The sequence below is a fragment of the Procambarus clarkii genome, chromosome 26 (genome assembly GCF_040958095.1).
Source record: "Procambarus clarkii isolate CNS0578487 chromosome 26, FALCON_Pclarkii_2.0, whole genome shotgun sequence".
Classification (NCBI taxonomy): Eukaryota; Metazoa; Arthropoda; class Malacostraca; order Decapoda; family Cambaridae; genus Procambarus; species Procambarus clarkii.
Genome location: NC_091175.1, coordinates 15084659 through 15106993, shown reverse-complemented (window position 1 = coordinate 15106993; position 22335 = coordinate 15084659). Strand labels below are relative to the sequence as shown.

Below are 22335 nucleotides of genomic sequence, written 5' to 3'. Positions count from 1 at the left end.
CCACAAGGACAGAGTTACGACTCAAGCTTGTGATAAGCCTAATTTCCCCGTGGAGCAGCTTGGCGTGGAATATGATCTGTTATCGTATTTGGGGGGGGGGGGAGAGGGGGTGATGGGGGGGGCCTAGACCCACGGGAGGTGAGTTTCTGGAGGGGGGGGGGGGACTCACCCCCCCCCCCTTTTACTTTTCATTCTTCTCATTTTGATTTGCTTTCATTGCCATATATCTCTCTTTATTCTCCTTGTGTATCTTTCCATTCAGTTACCTCATTTTCTCTTACCTCTTCTCTCTCTCTCTCTCTCTCTCTCTCTCTCTCTCTCTCTCTCTCTCTCTCTCTCTCTCTCTCTCTCTCTCTCTCTCTCTCTCTCTCTCTCTCTCTCTCTCCTTTTTGTTTTCCCATCATTTGCTTATGTTCTATTAACCTTTACATGTGTCATTGTCATTTCCTCTGTTTTTTTTTTGCACGTAATTCTCCTATTCCTCTGGAAAAATACGTCCTGGGCCCTTGATAACGGTCCAGGCCGGACAGAAAAGCTGTCACTGACCTGTCATATGTGGGCTGGGTTATGTTAAGCTCGAATCGTTTGCATTTTGGCAGGTAAATATGTCACTCGCTTCATAGTACATATAGGTAAATATGTCACTCGCTTCATAGTACATATAGGTAAATATGTACCATGAAGCGAGTGACAGCCGTTGTGGTGATTACCGTTGTGTGCTGCTCTTGACAATGTTAACGACTGTAGTTATCTTGAGGTTATCTTGAGATGATTTTGGGGCTTAGCGTCCCCGCGGCCCGGTCCTCGACCAGGCCTCCACCCTCTAGGAAGCAGCCCGTAGCAGCTGTCTAACTCCCAGGTACTTATTTACTGCTAGGTAACAGGGGCATGAGATTGAAAGAAACATTTTGCCCATTTGTCTCCGCCTCCACCGGGGATCGAACTCGGAACCTCAGGACTACGAATCCGAAGCGCTGTCCACTGACTTGTTAGGAGCATCCTTATTCCACTAATTTTGTTTACAGGTAGAATAATCAGGAGTAGGAAGAGAACCTTTCTTTGTTCTTCTGATTTTTATTTACATGTAAATGATTCAGTTGTATCGGTAGTGTAAACAGCTTCTACCCCTGCAGAGAGGCATGAGCCTATAGATCTCTCCTGTGTACACCCATGTACTCCTGTGTACACTATTCCTGTACAATCCCTCCCTCCCTTCCTCCTCGCACCAAACCTGTTACAACCCTTCCCCACCCAACGCTTTCTATTCCACGTTCCAAGTTTTTAGTTTTTCTATTACCGAGACCCCCAATTTAACTTCAGGCAAGTTTGTTATTAGCTGTGCTTCTCTTGGGCCTCCATAATATTGGGAGTGAGAACGTATTACAGGCGGCTCCTCCTGAAGGTGGAGAAGGATGGAGGAGGAGGAGAGAGGTCGAGGAGAAGAGAAATCGAGGAGGAGAGAGAGATATCCAGGAAGAGAGATATTTAAGGCACGAAAAGGATGAGGGAGATAGAGAACGAGAGAAGAAAGAGTACCAGACTGAAGGGAATCAAGGAACGAGGGAGAAGGAACTTGAGATAGTCCATAAGCAATGGAGGATGCAGAGGTTCCTTGTGACATGGGCTCCCCCCCCTGGGGATGATACATGGGAGTAGGGGGGGGAGGGGAGTTGCTGGGGGGGGGGTTAAGGATATGGGTGAAGGATGGGGGGGGAGGTTGTGGGTGTAGGCGAGATAGGGGGGTTGTGGGTGTAGGCGAGATAGGGGGGTTGTGGGTGTAGGCGAGATAGGGGGGTTGTGGGTGTAGGCGAGATAGGGGGGTGTGGGTGTAGGCGAGATAGGGGGGTTGTGGGTGTAGGCGAGATAGGGGGGTTGTGGGTGTAGGCGAGATAGGGAGGTTGTGGGTGTAGGCGAGATAGGGGGGTTGTGGACGTAGGCGAGATAGGGGGGTTGTGGGTGTAGGCGAGATAGGGGGGTGTGGGTGTAGGCGAGATTGGGGGGTTGTGGGTGTAGGCGAGATAGGGGGGTTGTGGGTGTAGGCGAGATAGGGGGGTTGTGGGTGTAGGCGAGATAGGGGGGTTGTGGGTGTAGGCGAGATAGGGGGGTTGTGGGTGTAGGCGAGATAGGGGGGTTGTGGGTGTAGGCGAGATAGGGGGGTTGTGGGTGTAGGCGAGATAGGGGGGTTGTGGGTGTAGGCGAGATAGGGGGGTTGTGGGTGTAGGCGAGATAGGGGGGTGTGGGTGTAGGCGAGATATGGGGGTTGTGGGTGTAGGCGAGATAGGGGGGTTGTGGGTGTAGGCGAGATAGGGGGGTTGTGGGTGTAGGCGAGATAGGGGGTGTGGGTGTAGGCGAGATAGGGGGGTTGTGGGTGTAGGCGAGATAGGGGGGTTGTGGGTGTAGGCGAGATAGGGGGGTTGTGGGTGTAGGCGAGATAGGGGGGGTGTGGGTGTAGGCGAGATAGGGGGGTTGTGGGTGTAGGCGAGATAGGGGGGGGGTGTGGGTGTAGGCGAGATAGGGGGGTTGTGGGTGTAGGCGAGATAAGGGGGGGTGTGGGTGTAGGCGAGATAGGGGGGTTGTGGGTGTAGGCGAGATAGGGGGGTTGTGGGTGTAGGCGAGATAGGGGGGTTGTGGGTGTAGGCGAGATAGGGGGGGTGTGGGTGTAGGCGAGATAGGGGGGTGGGTGTGGGTGTGGTGTAAACAACACTGATGATCTACACCCACACACACACACACAGGTGTGATCACCTCAGGTGTATTGTTCTCTCCAGACATAGAAATGTGATTGTAAATGTAATCAAAGTGATTGTAAATGTGATCAATGGCATTGATTACATTTACAATCACATTGATCACATTTACAATTACATTGATTACGTTTACAGTCGCATTGATCACGTTTACAATGTGATTGTAAATGTAATCAATGGGATTGTAAATGATCAATGGGATTGTATTGTACAGCGAACACTTGGCACTTTTGTTCCATTCCCAACGCTTATTTTCATGTTAAACAACTTAAGTGTTTGTAAACGCCTCGAGGGGCTCCGCTAACCTGCGAAGGTCGTCAACCAACCTGTCCTCCTACATAGAACGTCGCTTTTCGCTCGTAGGCGTTACACAAGACTAAAAATCGTCGTACTAGAAAATGAAAGCGGAGCTGGCGACAGTGACGTACTGTTCCGTTTTCTGTTTTAGGTCCTCTGGTAGGTTAGGAGAGACCACTTTAAATTGGCCGTTTTCTTGACGTTAATAAACCTTAGGATGACGGACTATGTGGACTGTAGACGACATTTCGGTGTCCTTGAGCTGGAGTACAACACAGTCCCACATAAAGACACATCAAACACTTTATGTAGGGCATACGTAAATCTGTGTATCTATGTATTTACGTATGTAGGTTAGCTTAGCATTTTAAAAGCACCGAATCACCTCCTGTGGTTGAGTGTTCAATAAACCCTTGAACTATATGTTTAACACTTCTCTAACCCTGTCCATGGAGGACAGAAGAAAATGTATATATGCTGGTTAGCATTGTAAATGTGTGGCCACGTCTGTGGTAGAAAATAATAATAATAAAAAAAAAGTCCCACATACTCAGCATCTACCAGAATTTTGTGAAGGGAACTTAAGAAAACAAAGTGTACTTGAATCCATTTAATTTGGCAATACCGTCTGAGAAGGGCTTGAGAAACATCTTTGCATCAGTACTAAAGGCTTGGCATGTAGAAAACTATTCAATTAAGCATCAAAGAACCATTCTACAACTCCCCCTTTACACGCAACGTCCTATAAAACAGGATTGTGAAATAAAACTAGAGAGTCTGGAATACAACTCACAATACATCGCAAGTTTATCTCACATAAATTTCTACAAAATCAACAGTGGGTCTCTAGAATATGAACACGTTAAAAGGTGCTGTGTGTGTATGGACAGGGCAGTCGACATGTAGGTTCTCATACGAGATCATCCACTCATTTCCGTGAATTCATTCGTTTAGTAAGGAATACACTAGCGAGCCACCATTCTCTTTGATGAGGTTGGCAAGGGCAGGTGAAGCACTCCTGGAAACCTCTCCAAGGACCCGTTAGATGCAGAGGTTCCTGGGAACCTCTCCAAGGACCCGTTAGATGCAGAGGTTCCTGGGAACCTCTCCAAGGGCCCGTGAGATTCAAAGGCTCCTCTAAACCTCTACAAGAGCCCGTGAAGTCTAGAGGCTCCTGGAAACCTCTCCAAGGGACCGTGAGATGCAGAGGCTCCTGGAAACCTCTTTTTCCCTAGGAGATACAGAGAAACATTTCACACAATTGTCTCAAAAGTTCAGCATATGAAAATTCATGTCCCAAAAGATGTAACAAATATTAGAGAACAAATCACCCGCAAGCTACAAGGAACACTGCCCGGTAAAGAGTGCTCGGTAGTGTGTGCTCGGTAGTGTGTGCTCGGTAGTGTGTGCTCGGTAGGGAGTGCTCGGTAAAGTGTGCTTGGTGATAGTGCTCGAAGAACAGTGTTCAGAAAACAGTGCTCGGAGAACAGTGCTCCTGAGATCAGTGCTCGGAGAACAGTGCTAGAACACACACAAGTATACAACAATACATTACAAAACAGAAGAAAAACAAGCGTAACACAGAGAGAAACACAAATGTCGCTACACCTCATTTCCGTATTAAATTTACAAAATAATTGTCTGTAACATTATCATAATGTGACACAAATTACAGCAATTACAACAATTCAAATAATAATAATAATAATAATAATAATAATAATAATAATAATAATAATAATAATAGAGAATGACAAGAGGAAGCAGAAGGTAACGCTACATCTTAATATAGGTCGTTTAAGTAATATAAATTTACCATACACAGCATCCATTGCTTAACCTCGTTTTATATATATTTTTTCAGTGATTAACTGTAAGAACGTACGTATTCAAAGTCGGGGAAAATAGATTATTATTACATTATATATATATATATATATTATATATATATATATATATATATATATAGACACGACGAAGTCAACGACATCATTAAAAGAAGCCTTGCCTCTGCTCAGTGTCCAGCGGAGAGAGAGCCCCGCAACCTACTGAACCGTGACTCTGTTAGCTTTGCCGGCCGACCAGACGGAATCACACTGCGTCCGTGGAAGGGTGGCAGGCAGTTAGCATGGGACTATACTTGCGTATCCACCCTGGCAACGACATACATCACCCTCTCTGCCGGCACGGCAGGAGCCGCAGCGACACACAGAGAAAAACAAAAGTCAGTCAAGTACAGGCAATTAGATCAAAGGTACAATTTCGTTCCAATAGGGTCTGAGACCCTAGGCCCATGGGGTGAGAGTGCAAGAAGGTTTCTTAAGGATCTTGGTTCCAAGCTCATTGACACCACAAGAGACCCTAGAGCAGCAAGTTTTCTCTTTCAGCGCCTCAGTGTCGCGATCCAGAGGGGAAATGCCCGCTGCATCCTCGGTTCCTGCCCGGCGTCGGAGGAGTTCGAGGAAATCTACAGCCTCTAGGAAGCGAACTTTTTCTTGTGTCCTCTTAATGTTCATTTTTTGTATAAAATCAGATATGTAACTGTATAACCTTGCATAATAAAGTGTACATCATAATAAAAAAAAAAGGGGGTGGTAGGAGAAGTGAACACTCTTTCGTATTCAGAGTTAAATGTCAAGTTTTTCCCTGAGTGCTCTGTGTTCCCTTCTCTGAGGCTGTGGGTCCCTATAATTACACCAGTGGTGGTACCCCCCTATATATATATATATATATATATATATATATATATATATATATATATATATATATATATATATATATATATATATATATATATATATATATATATATGCGATAATTTGATGTAATGGAACAAGTCTTGGGGTTCACAAATGACAGATCGGATTAACTGCTCCCCCCAAAAAAAATTCGTGTGCAAAGAAACAGCCAAACTGTTTCGTTTGCCATTTGTTAATGAAACGGAATGAGCTTATGAAATCGTCTTTTCATAGCGCGTTTGTGGTTCCTACAACCTCGCTCTCTCTCTCTCTCTCTCTCTCTCTCTCTCTCTCTCTCTCTCTCTCTCTCTCTCTCTCTCTCTCTCTCTCTCTCTCTCTCTCTCTCTCTCTTTCTCTCTTTCTCTTTTTCTCTCTCTTTTTCTCTCTCTTTTTCTCTCTCTTTTTTCTCTCTCTCTCTCTCTCTCTCTCTCTCTCTCTCTCTCTCTCTCTCTCTCTCTCTCTCTCTCTCTCTCTCTCTCTCTCTCTCTCTCTCTCTCTCTTCCGAATCCTTGATTTCCAGCCGCTTGAACACACACAAACCACCAACTGCTGAATCAGGGAAGGCTGAGGGCTAAGCATCCAGCATTGAGATGGAATCTTCACTTCAAGATGCTGTGTGTGAGAGAGAGAGAGAGAGAGAGAGAGAGAGAGAGAGAGAGAGAGAGAGAGAGAGAGAGAGAGAGAGAGACGATATTGATCCCCTTCTGTCAGCTCTCATTAGAATTAATACTTGCATTTGAGTGTGCAAGTCTTAAGCAATTCCTCGGAAAGTGACAACTATTGCAACAGAATAAAATTTCTGAAATGAAAGATAAAAAAAAAATTGAAAACTGCGTAAAAAGATGTGAAAATGATCAAGCATAAACCAGCACGATATAATTACATCAACCTCGACGGTCTGCCATTAGACCTGAACCGGTCATTTTCATATGTAAGTTTCTATAGCACCAGACTACCCCTTCATCCCCACATACACACACACATACCTTGGCTTCCTAGATCTAGGTGATACTACTCAGTCCCTTCTCTCCAAGACTTCTTGAATCTAGACTTCATTGCTAACACGACTCTCTCATCAGCGGCGTTACGGAAGCGAAATATTCTTCATCATCTACTGAACATAACAGGGTATCAGGAGCACCATTAGAGCAGTAGCCCACTACTCCTTGATGGGCACTGCAATGTGCTGTCCACTAAACTACCATCATTACCCTAACTCATTCCACTTCTCTAACTATATCCACTTCAACACTGCTCGAATCTCCCGCTATCGGTACTCTGACAAGTATACACAAATAGGTAACTATTACAATGTAATGAAAGCATCTCAACCTTCCGCTATCCTGGTAGTGTGTTTGAAATAGGATTCGCCCTATAAATATAACCATTCTTGCAAGATGTTCTGCCGACTGGAGAATACACGCTGCAGGCGTAATTTATTGAATAGGGTGAATTCCATCCCTTGTTACACCCTTCGTGCCACAAATGGTCACCATTGTATGCGAGCTTCTCTCTCTTCCTTACGTGGAGGAAGTTGTTAAGTTCGCCAGTGTGTGACCCGGAGAAAGCACAGCCTAAGTATCCCCCTTTGAGAAGTGCTTTCTCTGCAAGTGAAAGCACTTTTCTCTTGCAAGGCTGACGCCTCTGCCTGGCGTCGGGTGAGGAGAGGAAACCACCTCTCCAGTGCCATTTTTTACGAGGAATTTATAGATTTGATTGAAATCTTTACGAGGATTTAGATGATTTTTAACCTTCAGCTCGTTGCTTGCTTGTCAGTTTACGAAATGCAATGACAAATGTATAAATAAAGTCAGATTTATTGGTCAAATAAACTGTTGTCTGTCGCCTGAGCCGTCCATCAGGTCGTTTGTATGCTGTCGTCGTTAGCAGTAGTGGAAGATAATTTAATATTGAGTAACTTTATGATAATCTTCCAGGAAAGTGAGATTTAAAAAATGGTGATTTATCAGATTGTTGTTGTATTGAATATTTTGTTTGGAAGTTTGTTTTGAAGTTTGAAATTTTTGAAATTTTGTTTGGAAGTTTGTTTTGAAGTTTTTTGTTTGGAAGTTATTTTGAAGTTGGAAGTTTTGCACGCCTATATGACGCCCAGACTCACGCCCGGTACAGCCACACCTGCTACACCTACACTCACCACACCTACACCCACTACAGCCACACCCACACCCATCACAGACACGCCCACCATAGCCACGCCCATCCCACCTATACCCACCACATCTACATTCACCCCACCTACACCCACCACAACCATACCCACCCCATCTACACCCACCCCACCTACACTCACCCCATCTACACCCATCACAACCATACCCACAACACCTACACCCATCACCAACCATCCTACACCCATCAAACCAAGGACCTATGACGGAAACGAGTAAATTTCCTCAACGAATTAAAAATACACTGTAATACCATACTTTCACATACATTAACCATAATTAACATTCTCCACTAGTTTAGCGAAACACTGTCGCATTCCACTTTGTTAAGATGCGCTGTCAGGTGCTGAGGTTTCTAATACATTTTCAGAAGGTAGAGAACACCAACTAGGTAGTCAAAGGTTTTCCTGGTTCGGGGTCAATGACTATTAGGTCAGCGACTGACCTTTCGCCGGCTGCAACCCACGATAGTGGCTTAAATCAAGGGGTATCGATTTACTGTTAGATGAACAGTTGCATCAGATGTAAGGAAACGTGGACCAAACGTGTCGTCTTGTCTAGGAAACTGATTCTAAATCATTTGGGTGTGAGCCTATTGCGCAGACTACTGCACCACGGGCTATCATCCCCCCGACTCTCTGCAAAGAATACTGTTTGCTTTTCGTATTCATAGTTTTAAAGAATGTTTGTGCAAGGGTGGAGGGGAGGTGTGTGTGTGTGTGTGTGTGTGTGTGTGTGTGTGTGTGTGTGTGTGTGTGTGTGTGTGTGTGTGTGTGTGTGTGTGTGTGTATGTGTGTGTGTGTGTGTGTGTGTGTGTGTGTGTGTGTGTGCATTCACCTAGTTGTGCTTGTGGGGTGTTGAGCTCTGGCTCTTTGTTCTCGCCTTTCAATTGTCAATCAACTGGTGTACAGATTTCTGGGCCTACTGGGCTCTATCATATCTACATTTGAAATTTCTGGTGTGTGTGTGTATATGTGTGTGTGTGTGTGTGTGCGTGTGTGTGTGTGTGTGTGTGTGTGTGTGTGTGTGTGTGTGTGTGTGTGTGTGTGTGTTCTGTATGTGTGCAACAAAATAGTGGTATATGTAAACATTAAGGTTTAGTATACATGAATTACGTCTATTATAGCAAGTATTCATTGAACATTATTATGCATATATGTGATTTTTTTATTTAGTTAATTTAACTCTTAGGTTATTTTAATATTGTCTAATTATTGAATTATTTTTACGTAGTGTGCTAGTGAAGATGTTCTTAAGTTGGTGGGTCTGGTAGTGGTGGGTCTGGTAGTGGTGGGTCTGGTAGTGGTGGGTCTGGTAGTGGTGGGTCTGGTAGTGGTGGGTCTGGTAGTGGTGGGTCTGGTAGTGGTGGGTCTGGTAGTGGTGGGCCTGGTAGTGGTGAGTCTGGTAGTGGTGGGTCTGGTAGTGGTGGGTCTGGTAGTGGTGGGTCTGGTAGTGGTGGGTCTGGTAGTGGTGGGACTGGTAGTGGTGGGACTGGTAGTGGTGGCTCTGGTAGTGGTGGGTCTGGTAGTGGTGGGTCTGGTAGTGGTGGGTCTGGTAGTGGTGGGTCTGGTAGTGGTGGCTCTGGTAGTGGTGGGCCTGGTAGTGGTGGGTCTGGTAGTGGTGGGCCTGGGAGTGGTGGGTCTGGTAGTGGTGGGTCTGGTAGTGGTGGGCCTGGGAGTGGTGGGTCTGGTAGTGGTGGGCCTGGTAGTGGTGGGCCTGGTAGTGGTGGGTCTGGTAGTAGTGAGCCTGGTAGTGGTGGGCCTAGTAGTGGTGGGTCTGGTAGTGGTGAGTCTGGTAGTGGTGGGTCTGGTAGTGGTGGGTCTGGTAGTGGTGGGCCTAGTAGTGGTGGGTCTGGTAGTGGTGGGTCTGGTAGTGGTGGGTCTGGTAGTGGTGGGCCTGGTAGTGGTGGGTCTGGTAGTGGTGGGTCTGGTAGTGGTGGGCCTGGTAGTGGTGGGTCTGGTAGTGGTGAGCCTGGTAGTGATGGGCCTAGTAGTGGTGGGTCTGGTAGTGGTGAGCCTGGTAGTGATGGGCCTAGTAGTGGTGGGTCTGATAGTGATGGGTCTGGGGGGGGGGTCGTGGGTATAAGGGTGACTGGTTGGGACTGAGGGTTACTGTGGCGATAGTGAGTGTGAGGATAGTGAGTGTGGCGATAGTGAGTGTGAGGATAGTTAGTGTGGCGATAGTGAGTGTGAGGATAGTGAGTGTGGCGATAGTGAGTGTGAGGATAGTGAGTGTGGCGATAGTGAGTGTGAGGATAGTGAGTGTGGCGATAGTGTGAGGATAGTGAGTGTGGCGATAGTGAGTGTGAGGATAGTGAGTGTGGCGATAGTGAGTGTGAGGATAGTGAGTGTGGCGACAGTGAGTGTGAGGATAGTGAGTGTGGCGATAGTGAATGTGAAGAAGAGTCTGCTGCCAGCAGGCAGCTCCTGCACCTCACCATTCTGCCTCACTACAAAACTTCCCTCTTGACCTCCACACGTGAAGCCAAGACTCAGCAAGCCACCAGGAAAACTTTAAAAGGCTTCTCACCACTTTGAATTCCACGTAAAAGGCAGCAAAAGATTTCTTTGCCATCAGCACTACGCCGAATGGCTGGCCAGATATATACAAAAATGGGGCCTTTTATGCTCTTTAGCAACAGGAAAAGGGAACCCAAGCTATTAAATAACTTCATGTTGCATGGATGAACATGCCTAATAATTTCTTCAGCATTTTATGGTTTTATTTGACGGGTCAGCTGACCACTTGGTGTGGTCGGTACAGAGACGGATTAGATTCTTCCAGACTGGTGTTCGATCTCTGATTGTCCAAGTAGTTGGGCACAGTTCCTTCACTCCTGTCTCCAATCTCAACTCCAATCATGTGTTCTCCTATGCCTTCTAAGTGCTATGTCATCATACTAGCTTTTGATAATAACTATCCTGTTAATTACCTAACCTCTAATTACGTCCAATTCCTCAAGCACACAATGAAGTTGTTCCTCTTGAAGAGGTCAAAGTATTAATACGTAAAATACAAAATAATCACCGATACTTTCCCCACTGTATGCTAATACATTTGTGCGATCATTTTATGTATATTTCATTAAAAACAAGAGTAAAACCTGTCAACAGTATACACAAACATGAACGAGCGAAGAAGCAAAAGGGTAGGTGTGCTTTACAATATTTTTACCTGAAAAATTACAAGAAACTAGATTTGTATTTACATGTTTATCTCCAAATGGCAATGCTATATACATGCTCTGCATATACATATGTATATATATATTTTTACATATATATATGTTACAACTGTTTACATGACTCAGTCCCCCAAAGTGACATGCCCTTGCAAGTGGCAAGAAAGACAGGGTTAAGTAAGCTCTGGGTAGGCATCTACTTACATGGTTTACTTGTCTAAAGTAGGTCCAAAAAACCTGTTCTATACCACAAAAAAACATGGTGATTCTATACTCTAAAACTTGAAAACGGAGATGCTGTGTTTGGAATACCAAAAGACATTTCTATCAGTGAGTTTTCTATATATATAAAAACCAATCGGCTGAAAAGACACTTTGTTTAATGTTAAACATGTGTCTTGCTTTATTTTTTTTTTTAGTAGAAACAATCACAAAATGACACTTTGGGATTTTGTTCTATAATACACTCCCCCTCATATATTACAGAGACATGGAACAAAATGTCATTTTGTTTTTAGTTGTACAATTCACATATTGGTGCCTTTGTGAGACATTGCGGACAACACTGTCAAAACCAAAGCCTCAACGGTCATGAAGTCAAGATTAATCCAAGGATTTGGATTCCCCCTTTGGAAATCCTTTTGGATTTGTAATTCATGTTTAAAAATTGTACTACACACACACACACAGGTAGCTGACAGTTTTGGACCGTTTAAACAACAAATCTGTATTATTTACAAGTTTAATATTCTATCAGTGCTTCAGCCTTGAGTCTTTCACAGAAATATTTATAAAGAGATCCATTAGCAGGCGATGAGTCACAATAACGTGGCTGAAGTATGTTGACCAGACCACACACTAGAAGTTGAAGGGACGACGACGTTTCGGTCCGTCCTGGACCATTCTCAAGTCGATTGTGACCAAATTAGAGATCCATTAGACTAAACATTCGGTTCCACAGACAAGTCACACAACTTTTCCAAACACCTTTCCTTCATGGATTGTCACTCGTTAAAATTACGTTCTATGAACGCACCAAAATTACGTTTGGTGCGTTCTATGACGCACCAAATTAAACAATAGTTCTACGCATCGGAAGTGATATTAATCCTTTATCACTGCAAGAAAGACTTACCAAATACAGTTACCATTGCAGACATGCTTAGTCCAGTTTGTAACTGTGACAAGTCGTAATTTAGGTGTTTTTAACCTGTAAAACCCGTTAAGTAATGTCCGCATCAAGCACAAAACTTGTTTAATCCATCACTTAAGTGTTATTAATTCTTCACAATCCCACAGGATCGTCGTTTCTGCAAAAACATTTCTGATGATTTGTATATTTTCAAGACGACTTTCGTGTCATTTGTGTGGGTTGAATAACTAAAGTTCAGCCACGTTGTTGTGGCTTGTTGTCTGTAAGATCGATATTTATTGTCAACCTGGGAATGCACTCATAATCTGTGGTGACTGACTCGTAATCACTGTACTCAATGCCCTTCATTAGGCATGAAACACGGCGCTAATTCTCATGTGGAGAGATGTCACGAACACATTATTCAGCTACGGTATGACGTCTCAAGCACAATTTTTTGTTCCACGAATAGAACCAAATTCCTAAGGTACAATATGAACCTCCTCTCTTTCTGCCTCCTGAGGCTCCAGTACCCATCTCCTGGACGAACCTCTGGAGTGGCTGGAATGGTACTTCCGCTCATTTTTCTTCATCCTTCTCTGCTTCCTTGTCCTGTTCCTCTTCACTCCCCGTGAGTCTTCTTGCCGTGCGGGAGGTGAAGGCAGCAGAGGAAGAGAGAGAGGAGAAAGGAGAGGAGGAGAACAACGGGTGAGGACCTAAGATAGAGACTGCGTCACGTGAACCAACAGGCCCGACGACCGGCCAGGTTGTCCGGGTGGATGTGGTCCTCGTATGGCTGAGTGGAACGAAGCTCGTCCCTCACCTGTAGGAGATATGAACCTGGTTACTTCGGAGTCGTCATGAAGGTGTGGGTGAAGTACCAGAGAGAGAGAGAGACGTGGGAGTACTGTGGGAGGCTGCAGGTATGTTTGTGTTTGTGTGTGTGTGGAGGGTGAGGGTGTATGCTTGGGGTGGTGGTTTAGGTTTGTGTGTGTGTGGAGGGTGAGGGTGTATGCTTGGGGTGGTGGTTTACGTTTGTGTGTGTGTGGAGGGTGAGGGTGTATGCTTGGGGTGGTGGTTTAGGTTTGTGTGTGTGTGTGTATACTCTTGTTCACCTAGTTGTTCTTGCGGGGCGTTGAGCTTCATGGATATCAAGGATAAGAACGTTAAGCAGAAAATCAGTAAAAATGTGCCTGAAACACTATATATCTTTTAAAAATATCAAACCCAAACACACAAGTTTTTATTTTTAGTACCTAACGAAGACCTCCCCCCACCGCCCCCCACCCAAAAAAAAAAAAATCAGATCGTCGACCACCCTGATTATTATTGTTAGATAACAAATCCGTCAAAACAATCCATGAACATCTGAGTGATGTTCTGCTCAACGATGTTGCCAAAATAGTGTAATTTCTCCAAATTTAATTCTTGCCAAACTTGAATGGCATCCCTTAAAAATGTGAACTTGCATAGACTTCCTCTTTCTCCTACAGTTCAGACCACGAAGCCTCATTTCTAATATTTCTTGCTGTCAAAGTTATCAGAATTTCGTAACAAATGGAATTCTTGCGTTTCGACTCACTTTTTCCAGGATAATGTGGAGGACAAAATCCATAACAAATGGACTTCTTGCGTTCTCAATCTTTTGTGGAATTAAATTTTTTACGTCGAGTTGAAGACAGTTTTCTTGGTCGCTCTGAGTGGCAGTAGAGGCATTGAACAGAGCTTCCGGTGCCTCAGGGAAAACAACATGGGTCTTTACAACACTACTGATAAATACAGCTTAAGAAACAATACCAGCAAATTTCTTGCAACACAATTACAGCAAAAATCATCACGCGCAATTACAGCGAATATCTTGGGCGTACAAATGCAGTAAAATGACTTACCTGTAGTCAGCCAGAGACTTACCTGTAGCAAGCCAGAGACTTACCTGTAGCAAGTCAGAGACTCACTTGTAGCAAGCCAGAGACTCACCTGTAGCAAGCCAGAGACTTACCTGTAGCAAGTCAGAGACTCACTTGTAGCAAGCCAGAGACTCACCTGTAGCAAGCCAGAGACTTACCTGTAGCCAACCAGTGACTCACCTGTAGCAAGCCAGAGACTCACTTGTAGCCAGCTAGAGACTTACCTGTAGCAAGCCAGAGACTCACCTGTAGCAAGCCAGAGACTCACTTGTAGCAAGCCAGAGACTCACTTGTAGCAAGTCAGAGACTCACTTGTAGCCAGCCAGAGATTCACTTGTAGCACAGCCAGAGACTCACCTGTAGCAAGTCAGAGACTCACTTGTAGCCAGCCAGAGACTCACCTGTAGCAAGTCAGAGACTCACTTGCAGCTAGCCAAAGACTCATCTGTAGCAAGCCTGAGACTCACCTGTAGCAAGCCAGAGACTCACCTGTAGCAAGCCAGAGACTTACCTGTAGCCAACCAGTGACTCACCTGTAGCAAGCCAGAGACTTACCTGTAGCCAACCAGTGACTCACCTGTAGCAAGCCAGAGACTTACCTGTAGCCAACCAGTGACTCACCTGTAGCAAGCCTGAGACTCACTTGTAGCAAGCCAGAAACGTCCCTGTGAGCAGTCAGAAGTTAACCATCGGTTTACGTGTCGTGAGAAAGTGTTCCACTCTTTGGTCATTGCCTCCTGCTAATGAGTTTAGAGTTTTAGTGTATTGTGTTGTTTTCTGGGAGTGTCAACACCAGGGGCGGGTCACTTACCTGGCCGCGGCCTCTCGCCAATATCTCATCAAGGCCTTCCGGTAAAAAAAACTTGCCCATGTGGTGTGCTGCCCTCTGGTGGGTGTGGGCGTGGGTGTGGGCGTGGCTGTGGGCGTGGGTGTGTGTGTACTTACCTCATACTCACCTAATTGTGCTTGAGGGGGTTGAGCTCTGGCTCTTTGGTCCCGCCTCTCAACCGTCAATCAACTGGTGTACAGATTCCTGAGCCTATTGGGCTCTGTCATATCTACATTTAAAAAAGAACATTGTGTGTGTGTGTGTGTGTGTGTGTGTGTGTGTGTGTGTGTGTGTGTGTGTGTGTGTGTGTGTGTGTGTGTGTGTGTGTGAGTGTGTGTGTGTGTGTTCCAGAGATTTAAAGTACACACACACACAATATATTATTTCGACTGTTTACGTATGAGTAAATAGGTAACCGGAAGCTACGCAACGGTTCTGGCTTGCTTGCTTGGCCGTGACTCACCTGCTCGGCCGTGACTCACCTGCTCGGCCGTGACCCACCTGCTCGGCCGTGACTCACCTGCTTGGCCGTGACCCACCTGCTCGGCCGAGACTCACCTGCTCGGCCCGCTGTAGGACTCTCAAGAAGTTCCCACCAGCCAGCTTCGCCAGGTCGTCCTCAGTCCAGCGCGAGTCCTTGAGGACCTCCGCCAGCAGCATAGGATACTTGCTGACGTCTTCTAGACCCACCGGAGTCCTGGTGGGGGAGAAGGAGAGGTTATCTTGAGATGATTTCGGGGCTTAGTGTCCCCGCGGCCCGGTCCTCAACCAGGCCTCCACCCCCCAGGAAGCACCGCGTGACAGCTGACTAACTCCCAGGTACCTATTTACTGCTAGGTAACAGGGGACACCAGGGTGAAAGAAACTCCGCCCATTGTTTCTCGCCGGCGCCCAGGATCAAACCCGGAACCACAGGATCACGTGTCCAGTGTTCTGTCCGCTCAGCCATCGGCTCCATAGTGATGGTTGAGTGGCTTGAATACAATTGAAGACAATTGAAGACAATTACCGCTTGTCTACAAGAGAGTCTACAAAAGTGTAACGAGCGATAGTTTAATAATGGGTAGTTAACTCACTTCAGCTTTTCAATTGGCTGATCAACAGTGCTGTCTTGAGAAGCTCTAATGGTTGATCTAAACATTATTAATGACTTGGCGTTGAATTGACGCAATACTTAGCAATATTGTGTTCTAAAATTTTTTGATTTTGTCGTTTAAGACGTTTTAAGGCTATTTAGGGACTTTTGTTTTGTGTGTTTCATCATTTATTGAAAGTGATGTTCAGTGGTGTTCAAGTTGTTCCGTAAGGGGGGGGGGGGGGATGATTTTGTGCGGGTAAATACAATAGGTATTGTATTGTGGTGGACCAGACTGTGTGACCAGGCAGGAGGGTAGGATATGGCACTTTGGGTAGTGGTAGTTAGTTGTCTTGTTAGAGAGCAGGACTTGGACTACTGTCGCCACAATTATCACTACCACCACTACCATCACCACCACTACCATCACCACCACTACCATCACCACTACCACCACTACCTCCACCACCACTACCATCACCACCACTACCATCACCACTACCACCACTACCACTACTACCTCCACCATCACTACCATCACCACCACTACCACTACTATTACTACCACCACCCCCCACCAACATCACCAACACCACCAACACTACCACCACTACCTCCACCACCACTACCACCACCACCCCCCACTAACACCACCACCACCTCCCCCACCAGAACCACCACCACCCCCAATACTACCACCACCACCACCCCCAATACTACCACCACCACCACCCCCAATACTACCACGAAAACCACCACCACCACCACCACCCCCAATACTACCACCACCACCACCACCCCCACCACCACCACCACCACCACCCTCACCACCACCACCACCACCACCACCACCACCACCACCACCACCACCCTCACCACCACCACCACCCTCACCACCACCACCACCACCACCACCACCCCCACCACCACCACCACCACCCCCACCACCACCACCACCACCCCCAATACTACCACCACCACCACCCCCACCACCACCACCACCACCACCACCACCCTCACCACCACCACCACCACCCTCACCACCACCACCACCACCACCACCACCCCCACCACCACCCCCACCACCACCACCACCACCCTCACCACCACCACCACCACCACCACCCCCACCACCACCACCAAACCCCCCCCCCACCACCACCACCACCACCCCCACCACCACCACCACCACCCTCACCACCACCACCACCACCACCACCACCCCCACCACCACCACCACCACCACCACCACCACCACCACCCTCACCACCACCACCACCACCAAACCCCCCCCCCCCCCCCCCCCACCCCCCCCCCCCCCCCACCACCACCACCCATCATCCGGAAACTTCGCTTTAAGTTATGCAAAAGAATTTGCCTTGCAGATAATATTTTTGTAATGTCCTAAGACCCACCATCTGGAATTCTAGTCTTCTATTTTCTTAACCTTAATAGTAAATAACAGGCAATATAATGACAGGTCAGGTGGCCCACAATCTTTATGTACACACTATATTATATATATATATATATATATATATATATATATATATATATATATATATATATATATATATATATATATATATATATATATATATGATTGCTATATATATATAGCAATCACTGTTCGAAGTCCACATCTGTAATGTTTGGAATCTGTACACCAGGTGATTGACGGTTGAGAGGCGGGACCAGAGAGACAAAGCTCAACCCCCGTAAGCACAACCAGGTGAGTGCATCCGGCTCTGTAGAGGTGGGCTGCGTGCTCAAGATACAACAAGCACTTCCTCTCTGGATCGCGACACTGAGACGCTGGAACAGGAAACTGGCCGCTCTTGAGTCTATGGCTCATAGAGTTCCTCACCCACCTCCTTCAGGAAGTTAACTACACGGTTACCTCAGGCGTTCAATTGACCATATTATTTGGCGCAATTGTGTTTCGCTGAGGCTCTCTCCAGCATCTACGGAGGCAGTTAAATGCAGAGCAGGTTTGACGTATTGCAACATGCAAGACAAGGCGATGTGGGCTACGAGGTGAGAGTTCTGTCTTGGTCCTGTTGGTGGTCAAATATTCTTAACCGTAAACTCGATATTGTTGGATGATTGTTTAATGTGTAGTGCTTCGGCTATGTCCTATCTCTTTTCGTTATATTTCTCAATTATTTTGGTGTAAATTATTATGTGATTTGTTATTTTTGATAGAGCTTTGTTGTTTGTGCACTGTTACGTGCCTTGAAAGAGGGGTTATCGTCTTGCCTATATATTGAGATCGTTATAGGGTGCTGACAGCCCCCCAGTTGGCATGTGTGTCCTTATTCTTTGTATTCACCCTTGAAGTGGACTTGATCATACTACTGAGCACCATATTGGTGAGTGTCATAACATTATTGAGTACCACAGTACCGAGCTTGACAGTATTAATGAACAGACTTTGAATGAGTGATTTTCAAGGCACAGCTGAGCAGTTTTGCACAGTCTGAGGAGGCACTATGCCTCCCAGTGCTCAGGTCATTAGTGAACTGCCATGGATTGCAAATAACGTCTGCCACGAGTCCAAAGTTGGGCTAATTTCTCGAATATTTATTAGAAGAATAAGTGGCAAATATTGTTACAATTCCACGTCTGAAATTTTTTATTAAGGAGTCCATTAGCATGAGTTGTGAAGAGTTTGTTCCTTACGAAACATTGGGGAGGGCAGAGTGCTTTGGGGAGAGTTTGTTGGGGAAGAGTGCCTTCAAATACTGACTCACTGTTTCTTCAGGGTCTGAATCATACAATGTTTACTAGAACGTGAAGAAGAATTTTCGGGAGCCTTCATGTCGGCTTCTGAAAGACTGCATTGGTCTGAGTTTCAGATTTTCCCACACTCATATTTTTCCTTTTCTTGTCTCTTGCACGACTCTATATAAGATTGTGTTTCCAAGTCCCTTCTCAGCCTCCAGCCTCTCTCTCTCTCTCTCTCTCTCTCTCTCTCTCTCTCTCTCTCTCTCTCTCTCTCTCTCTCTCTCTCTCTCTCTCTCGCTCGCCAAGTGGGTGTAGGAGCAGACGACTCCTGTCAGCAGGCTTAGAGCTTTCCCTTCCCACAGCTCGTGGTAAACTGGTAAACCTTACTCTTCAAGTTTTCCCTAGAACACGACCCGTCAATAAGTTTACAACAAGGTTCCCAATTACTGCTTGGGTGAACAGGGTATAACAGTTAAGGGTTGGTGTCGGGATAACTTAGTGCAGCTTGGGGAGCGGTAGGAGGTGGTGACCTCTTTGAGACAGAAACAAAGGTGACCTCTTTGAGACAGACACATAGGTGACCTCATATATATCAACCTGGTCGTGGGTCAAGGTATTCCAGGGGTAAGCTAGAGGGGCATAACCTCTCTCAATCTGCTAATAGGAGTCAGAAGGTGTCTGTTCCTGTGTTTAAATCAAACATTCCTGTTAATCCCGTAATAGCAAAACTGCTGTTTTTATTTTAAATGGTTTAAGTATTATGACTAATGTGAAGACGTATATACGCTTAAATTTTAAAATGTTGGAGTCTGGGAAACTTTTTGAAGTTTTAACTGCAGGCTACGGGCTGGGGGAGAGAACCTAATTGCTGGGACATCAAACCAGGAGTTTAAAGGTGGGTTTGGCAGACCTGATAATTCCTGCAACACGTCTCCACCTTGTAGAATTTGTATATATTGCATGAAGCTCTCTGAACTTAGAGATTACGGGCTATTCATGCCCGTGCCACCTTTTGGGTGGCTTAATCTTTATCAATCAATCAATCTGAACTTAGTCAGATGCATGGTTTAAATAGTCTAGAGCAGCGTTGGTGGCATGGGTTGGGGAAGGTGGGGTGGGTTGGGGAAGGTGGGGTGGGTTGGGGAAAGTAGGGTGGGTTGGGGAAGGTGGGGTGGGTTTGGGAAGATTGTGTGGGTTGGGGAAGATAGTGTGGGTTGGGGAAGGTAGTGTGGGTTGGGGAAGGTGGGGTGGGTTGGGGAAGATAGTGTGGGTTGGGGAAGATAGTGTGGGTTGGGGAAGGTGGGGTGGGTTGGGGAAGATAGTGTGGGTTGGGGAAGGTAGTGTGGGTTGGGGAAAGTGGGGTGGGTTAGTAAACACAGATCAGCTGTCCTGAGGTAAACACAAATCAGCTGTCCTGTAGTAAACACAGATCAGCTGTCCTGTAGTAAACACAGATCAGCTGTTCCTTGTAAACACAGATCAGCTGTCCTGTAGTAAACACAGATCAGCTGTCCTGTAGTAAACACAGATCAGCTGTCCTGTAGTAAACACAGATCAGCTGTCCTGTTGTAAACACAGATCAGCTGTCCTGTAGTAAACACAGATCAGCTGTCCTGTAGTAAACACAGATCAGCTGTCCTGTAGTAAACACAGATCAGCTGTCCTGTAGTAAACACAGATCAGCTGTCCTGTAGTAAACACAGATCAGCTGTCCTGTAGTAAATACAGATCTGCTATCCTGTAGTAAACACAGATCTGAACATAAGAACATAAGAACATAAGAACAAAGGTAACTGCAGAAGGCCTATTGGCCCATACGAGGCAGCTCCTATTCTATAACCACCCAATCCCACTCATATACTTGTCCAACCCGTGCTTGAAACAATCGAGGGACCCCACCTCCACAATGTTACGCGGCAATTGGTTCCACAAATCAACAACCCTGTTACTGAACCAGTATTTACCCAAGTCTTTCCTAAATCTAAACTTATCCAATTTATATCCATTGTTTCGTGTTCTGTCCTGTGTTGATACTTTTAATACCCTATTAATATCCCCCCGGTTATGTCCATTCATCCACTTGTAAACCTCTATCATGTCACCCCTAACTCTTCGCCTTTCCAGTGAATGCAACTTAAGCTTTGTTAATCTTTCTTCATATGAAAGATTTCTAATTTGGGGAATTAACTTAGTCATCCTACGCTGGACACGTTCAAGTGAATTTATATCCATTCTATAATATGGCGACCAAAACTGAACTGCATAATCTAAATGGGGCCTAACTAGAGCAAGATATAGCTTGAGAACCACACCAGGTGTCTTGTTACTAACGCTGCGATTAATAAATCCAAGTGTCCGATTTGCCTTATTACGAACATTTATGCATTGATCCTTTTGTTTTAAATTCTTACTAATCATAACTCCCAGATCCCTTTCGCAATCCGACTTCGCAATCACAACACCATCTAGCTCGTATCTTGTAACTCTAACATCATTACCTAACCTCAGAACTTTACATTTATCAGCATTAAACTGCATCTGCCAATCCTTTGACCATTTCAAAACCCTATCTAGATCAACTTGAAGTGATAGTGAGTCCTCCTCCGAATTAATTTCCCTACCGATTTTCGTATCATCGGCAAATTTGCAAATGTTGCTACTCAAACCTGAATCTAAATCATTTATATATATTATAAACAACAGAGGTCCCAGGACAGAGCCTTGAGGCACTCCACTTACAACATTTTCCCACTCTGACTTGATTCCATTTATACTAACTCTCTGTTTCCTTTGGTATAGCCATGCCCTAATCCAGCTTAATATAGCACCCCCAATACCATGAGACTCTATTTTTTTAATCAGTCTTTCATGTGGCACTGTATCAAAAGCTTTGCTAAAGTCAAGGTATACAACATCGCAATCCTTACCACTATCAACTGCCTCAACAATGCTAGAATAAAAAGATAACAAATTTGTTAAACATGAACGGCCATTTATAAAACCATGTTGCGACTCAGTTATTAATTTATGTTTTTCAAGATGAAGACGAATTTTATTTGCTATTATAGATTCGAGTAACTTTCCCACAATAGACGTTAGGCTAATTGGTCGATAGTTAGACGCAAGTGATCTATCTCCTTTCTTAAAAACTGGTATCACATTAGCAACTTTCCAAAACTCTGGCACTCTGCCTGACTCTATTGATTTATTAAATATGGTTGACAGTGGGTCACAAAGCTCCTCTTTGCATTCTTTAAGCACCCTAGCAAACACTTCATCCGGCCCTGGGGATTTGTTTGGTTTGAGTTTTACTATTTGTTTAAGAACATCCTCCCTGGTAACTGCTAAACTCGTCAACCTGTCCTCGTCCCCACCCACATAGACTTGTTCGGCTGAAGGCATATTGTTAAGTTCCTCTTTAGTAAATACAGATACAAAATATTTATTAAAAATACTACTCATCTCTTCATCACTATCTGTTATTTGACCTGTCTCAGTTTTTAATGGACCTAT

The 22335-nt window shown here is 45.3% G+C and overlaps 1 protein-coding gene across 1 annotated transcript in view; it reads right to left on the bottom strand.

Annotated features, from left to right (window-relative positions):
* Window positions 1-9966: 9966 nt before the first annotated feature.
* Window positions 9967-22335, bottom strand: part of LOC123756806 (uncharacterized) — a 168451-nt gene continuing 156082 nt past the window's right edge. Inside the window, exons 12-13 of the mRNA XM_045740164.2 lie at window positions 15579-15717; window positions 9967-13107 (exon numbers count right to left, since the gene is read on the bottom strand). Coding sequence (XP_045596120.1) covers window positions 13018-13107; window positions 15579-15717 — 229 coding nt within the window. The 3' untranslated portion in view covers window positions 9967-13017. The remainder of the gene's footprint in view (window positions 13108-15578; window positions 15718-22335) is intronic.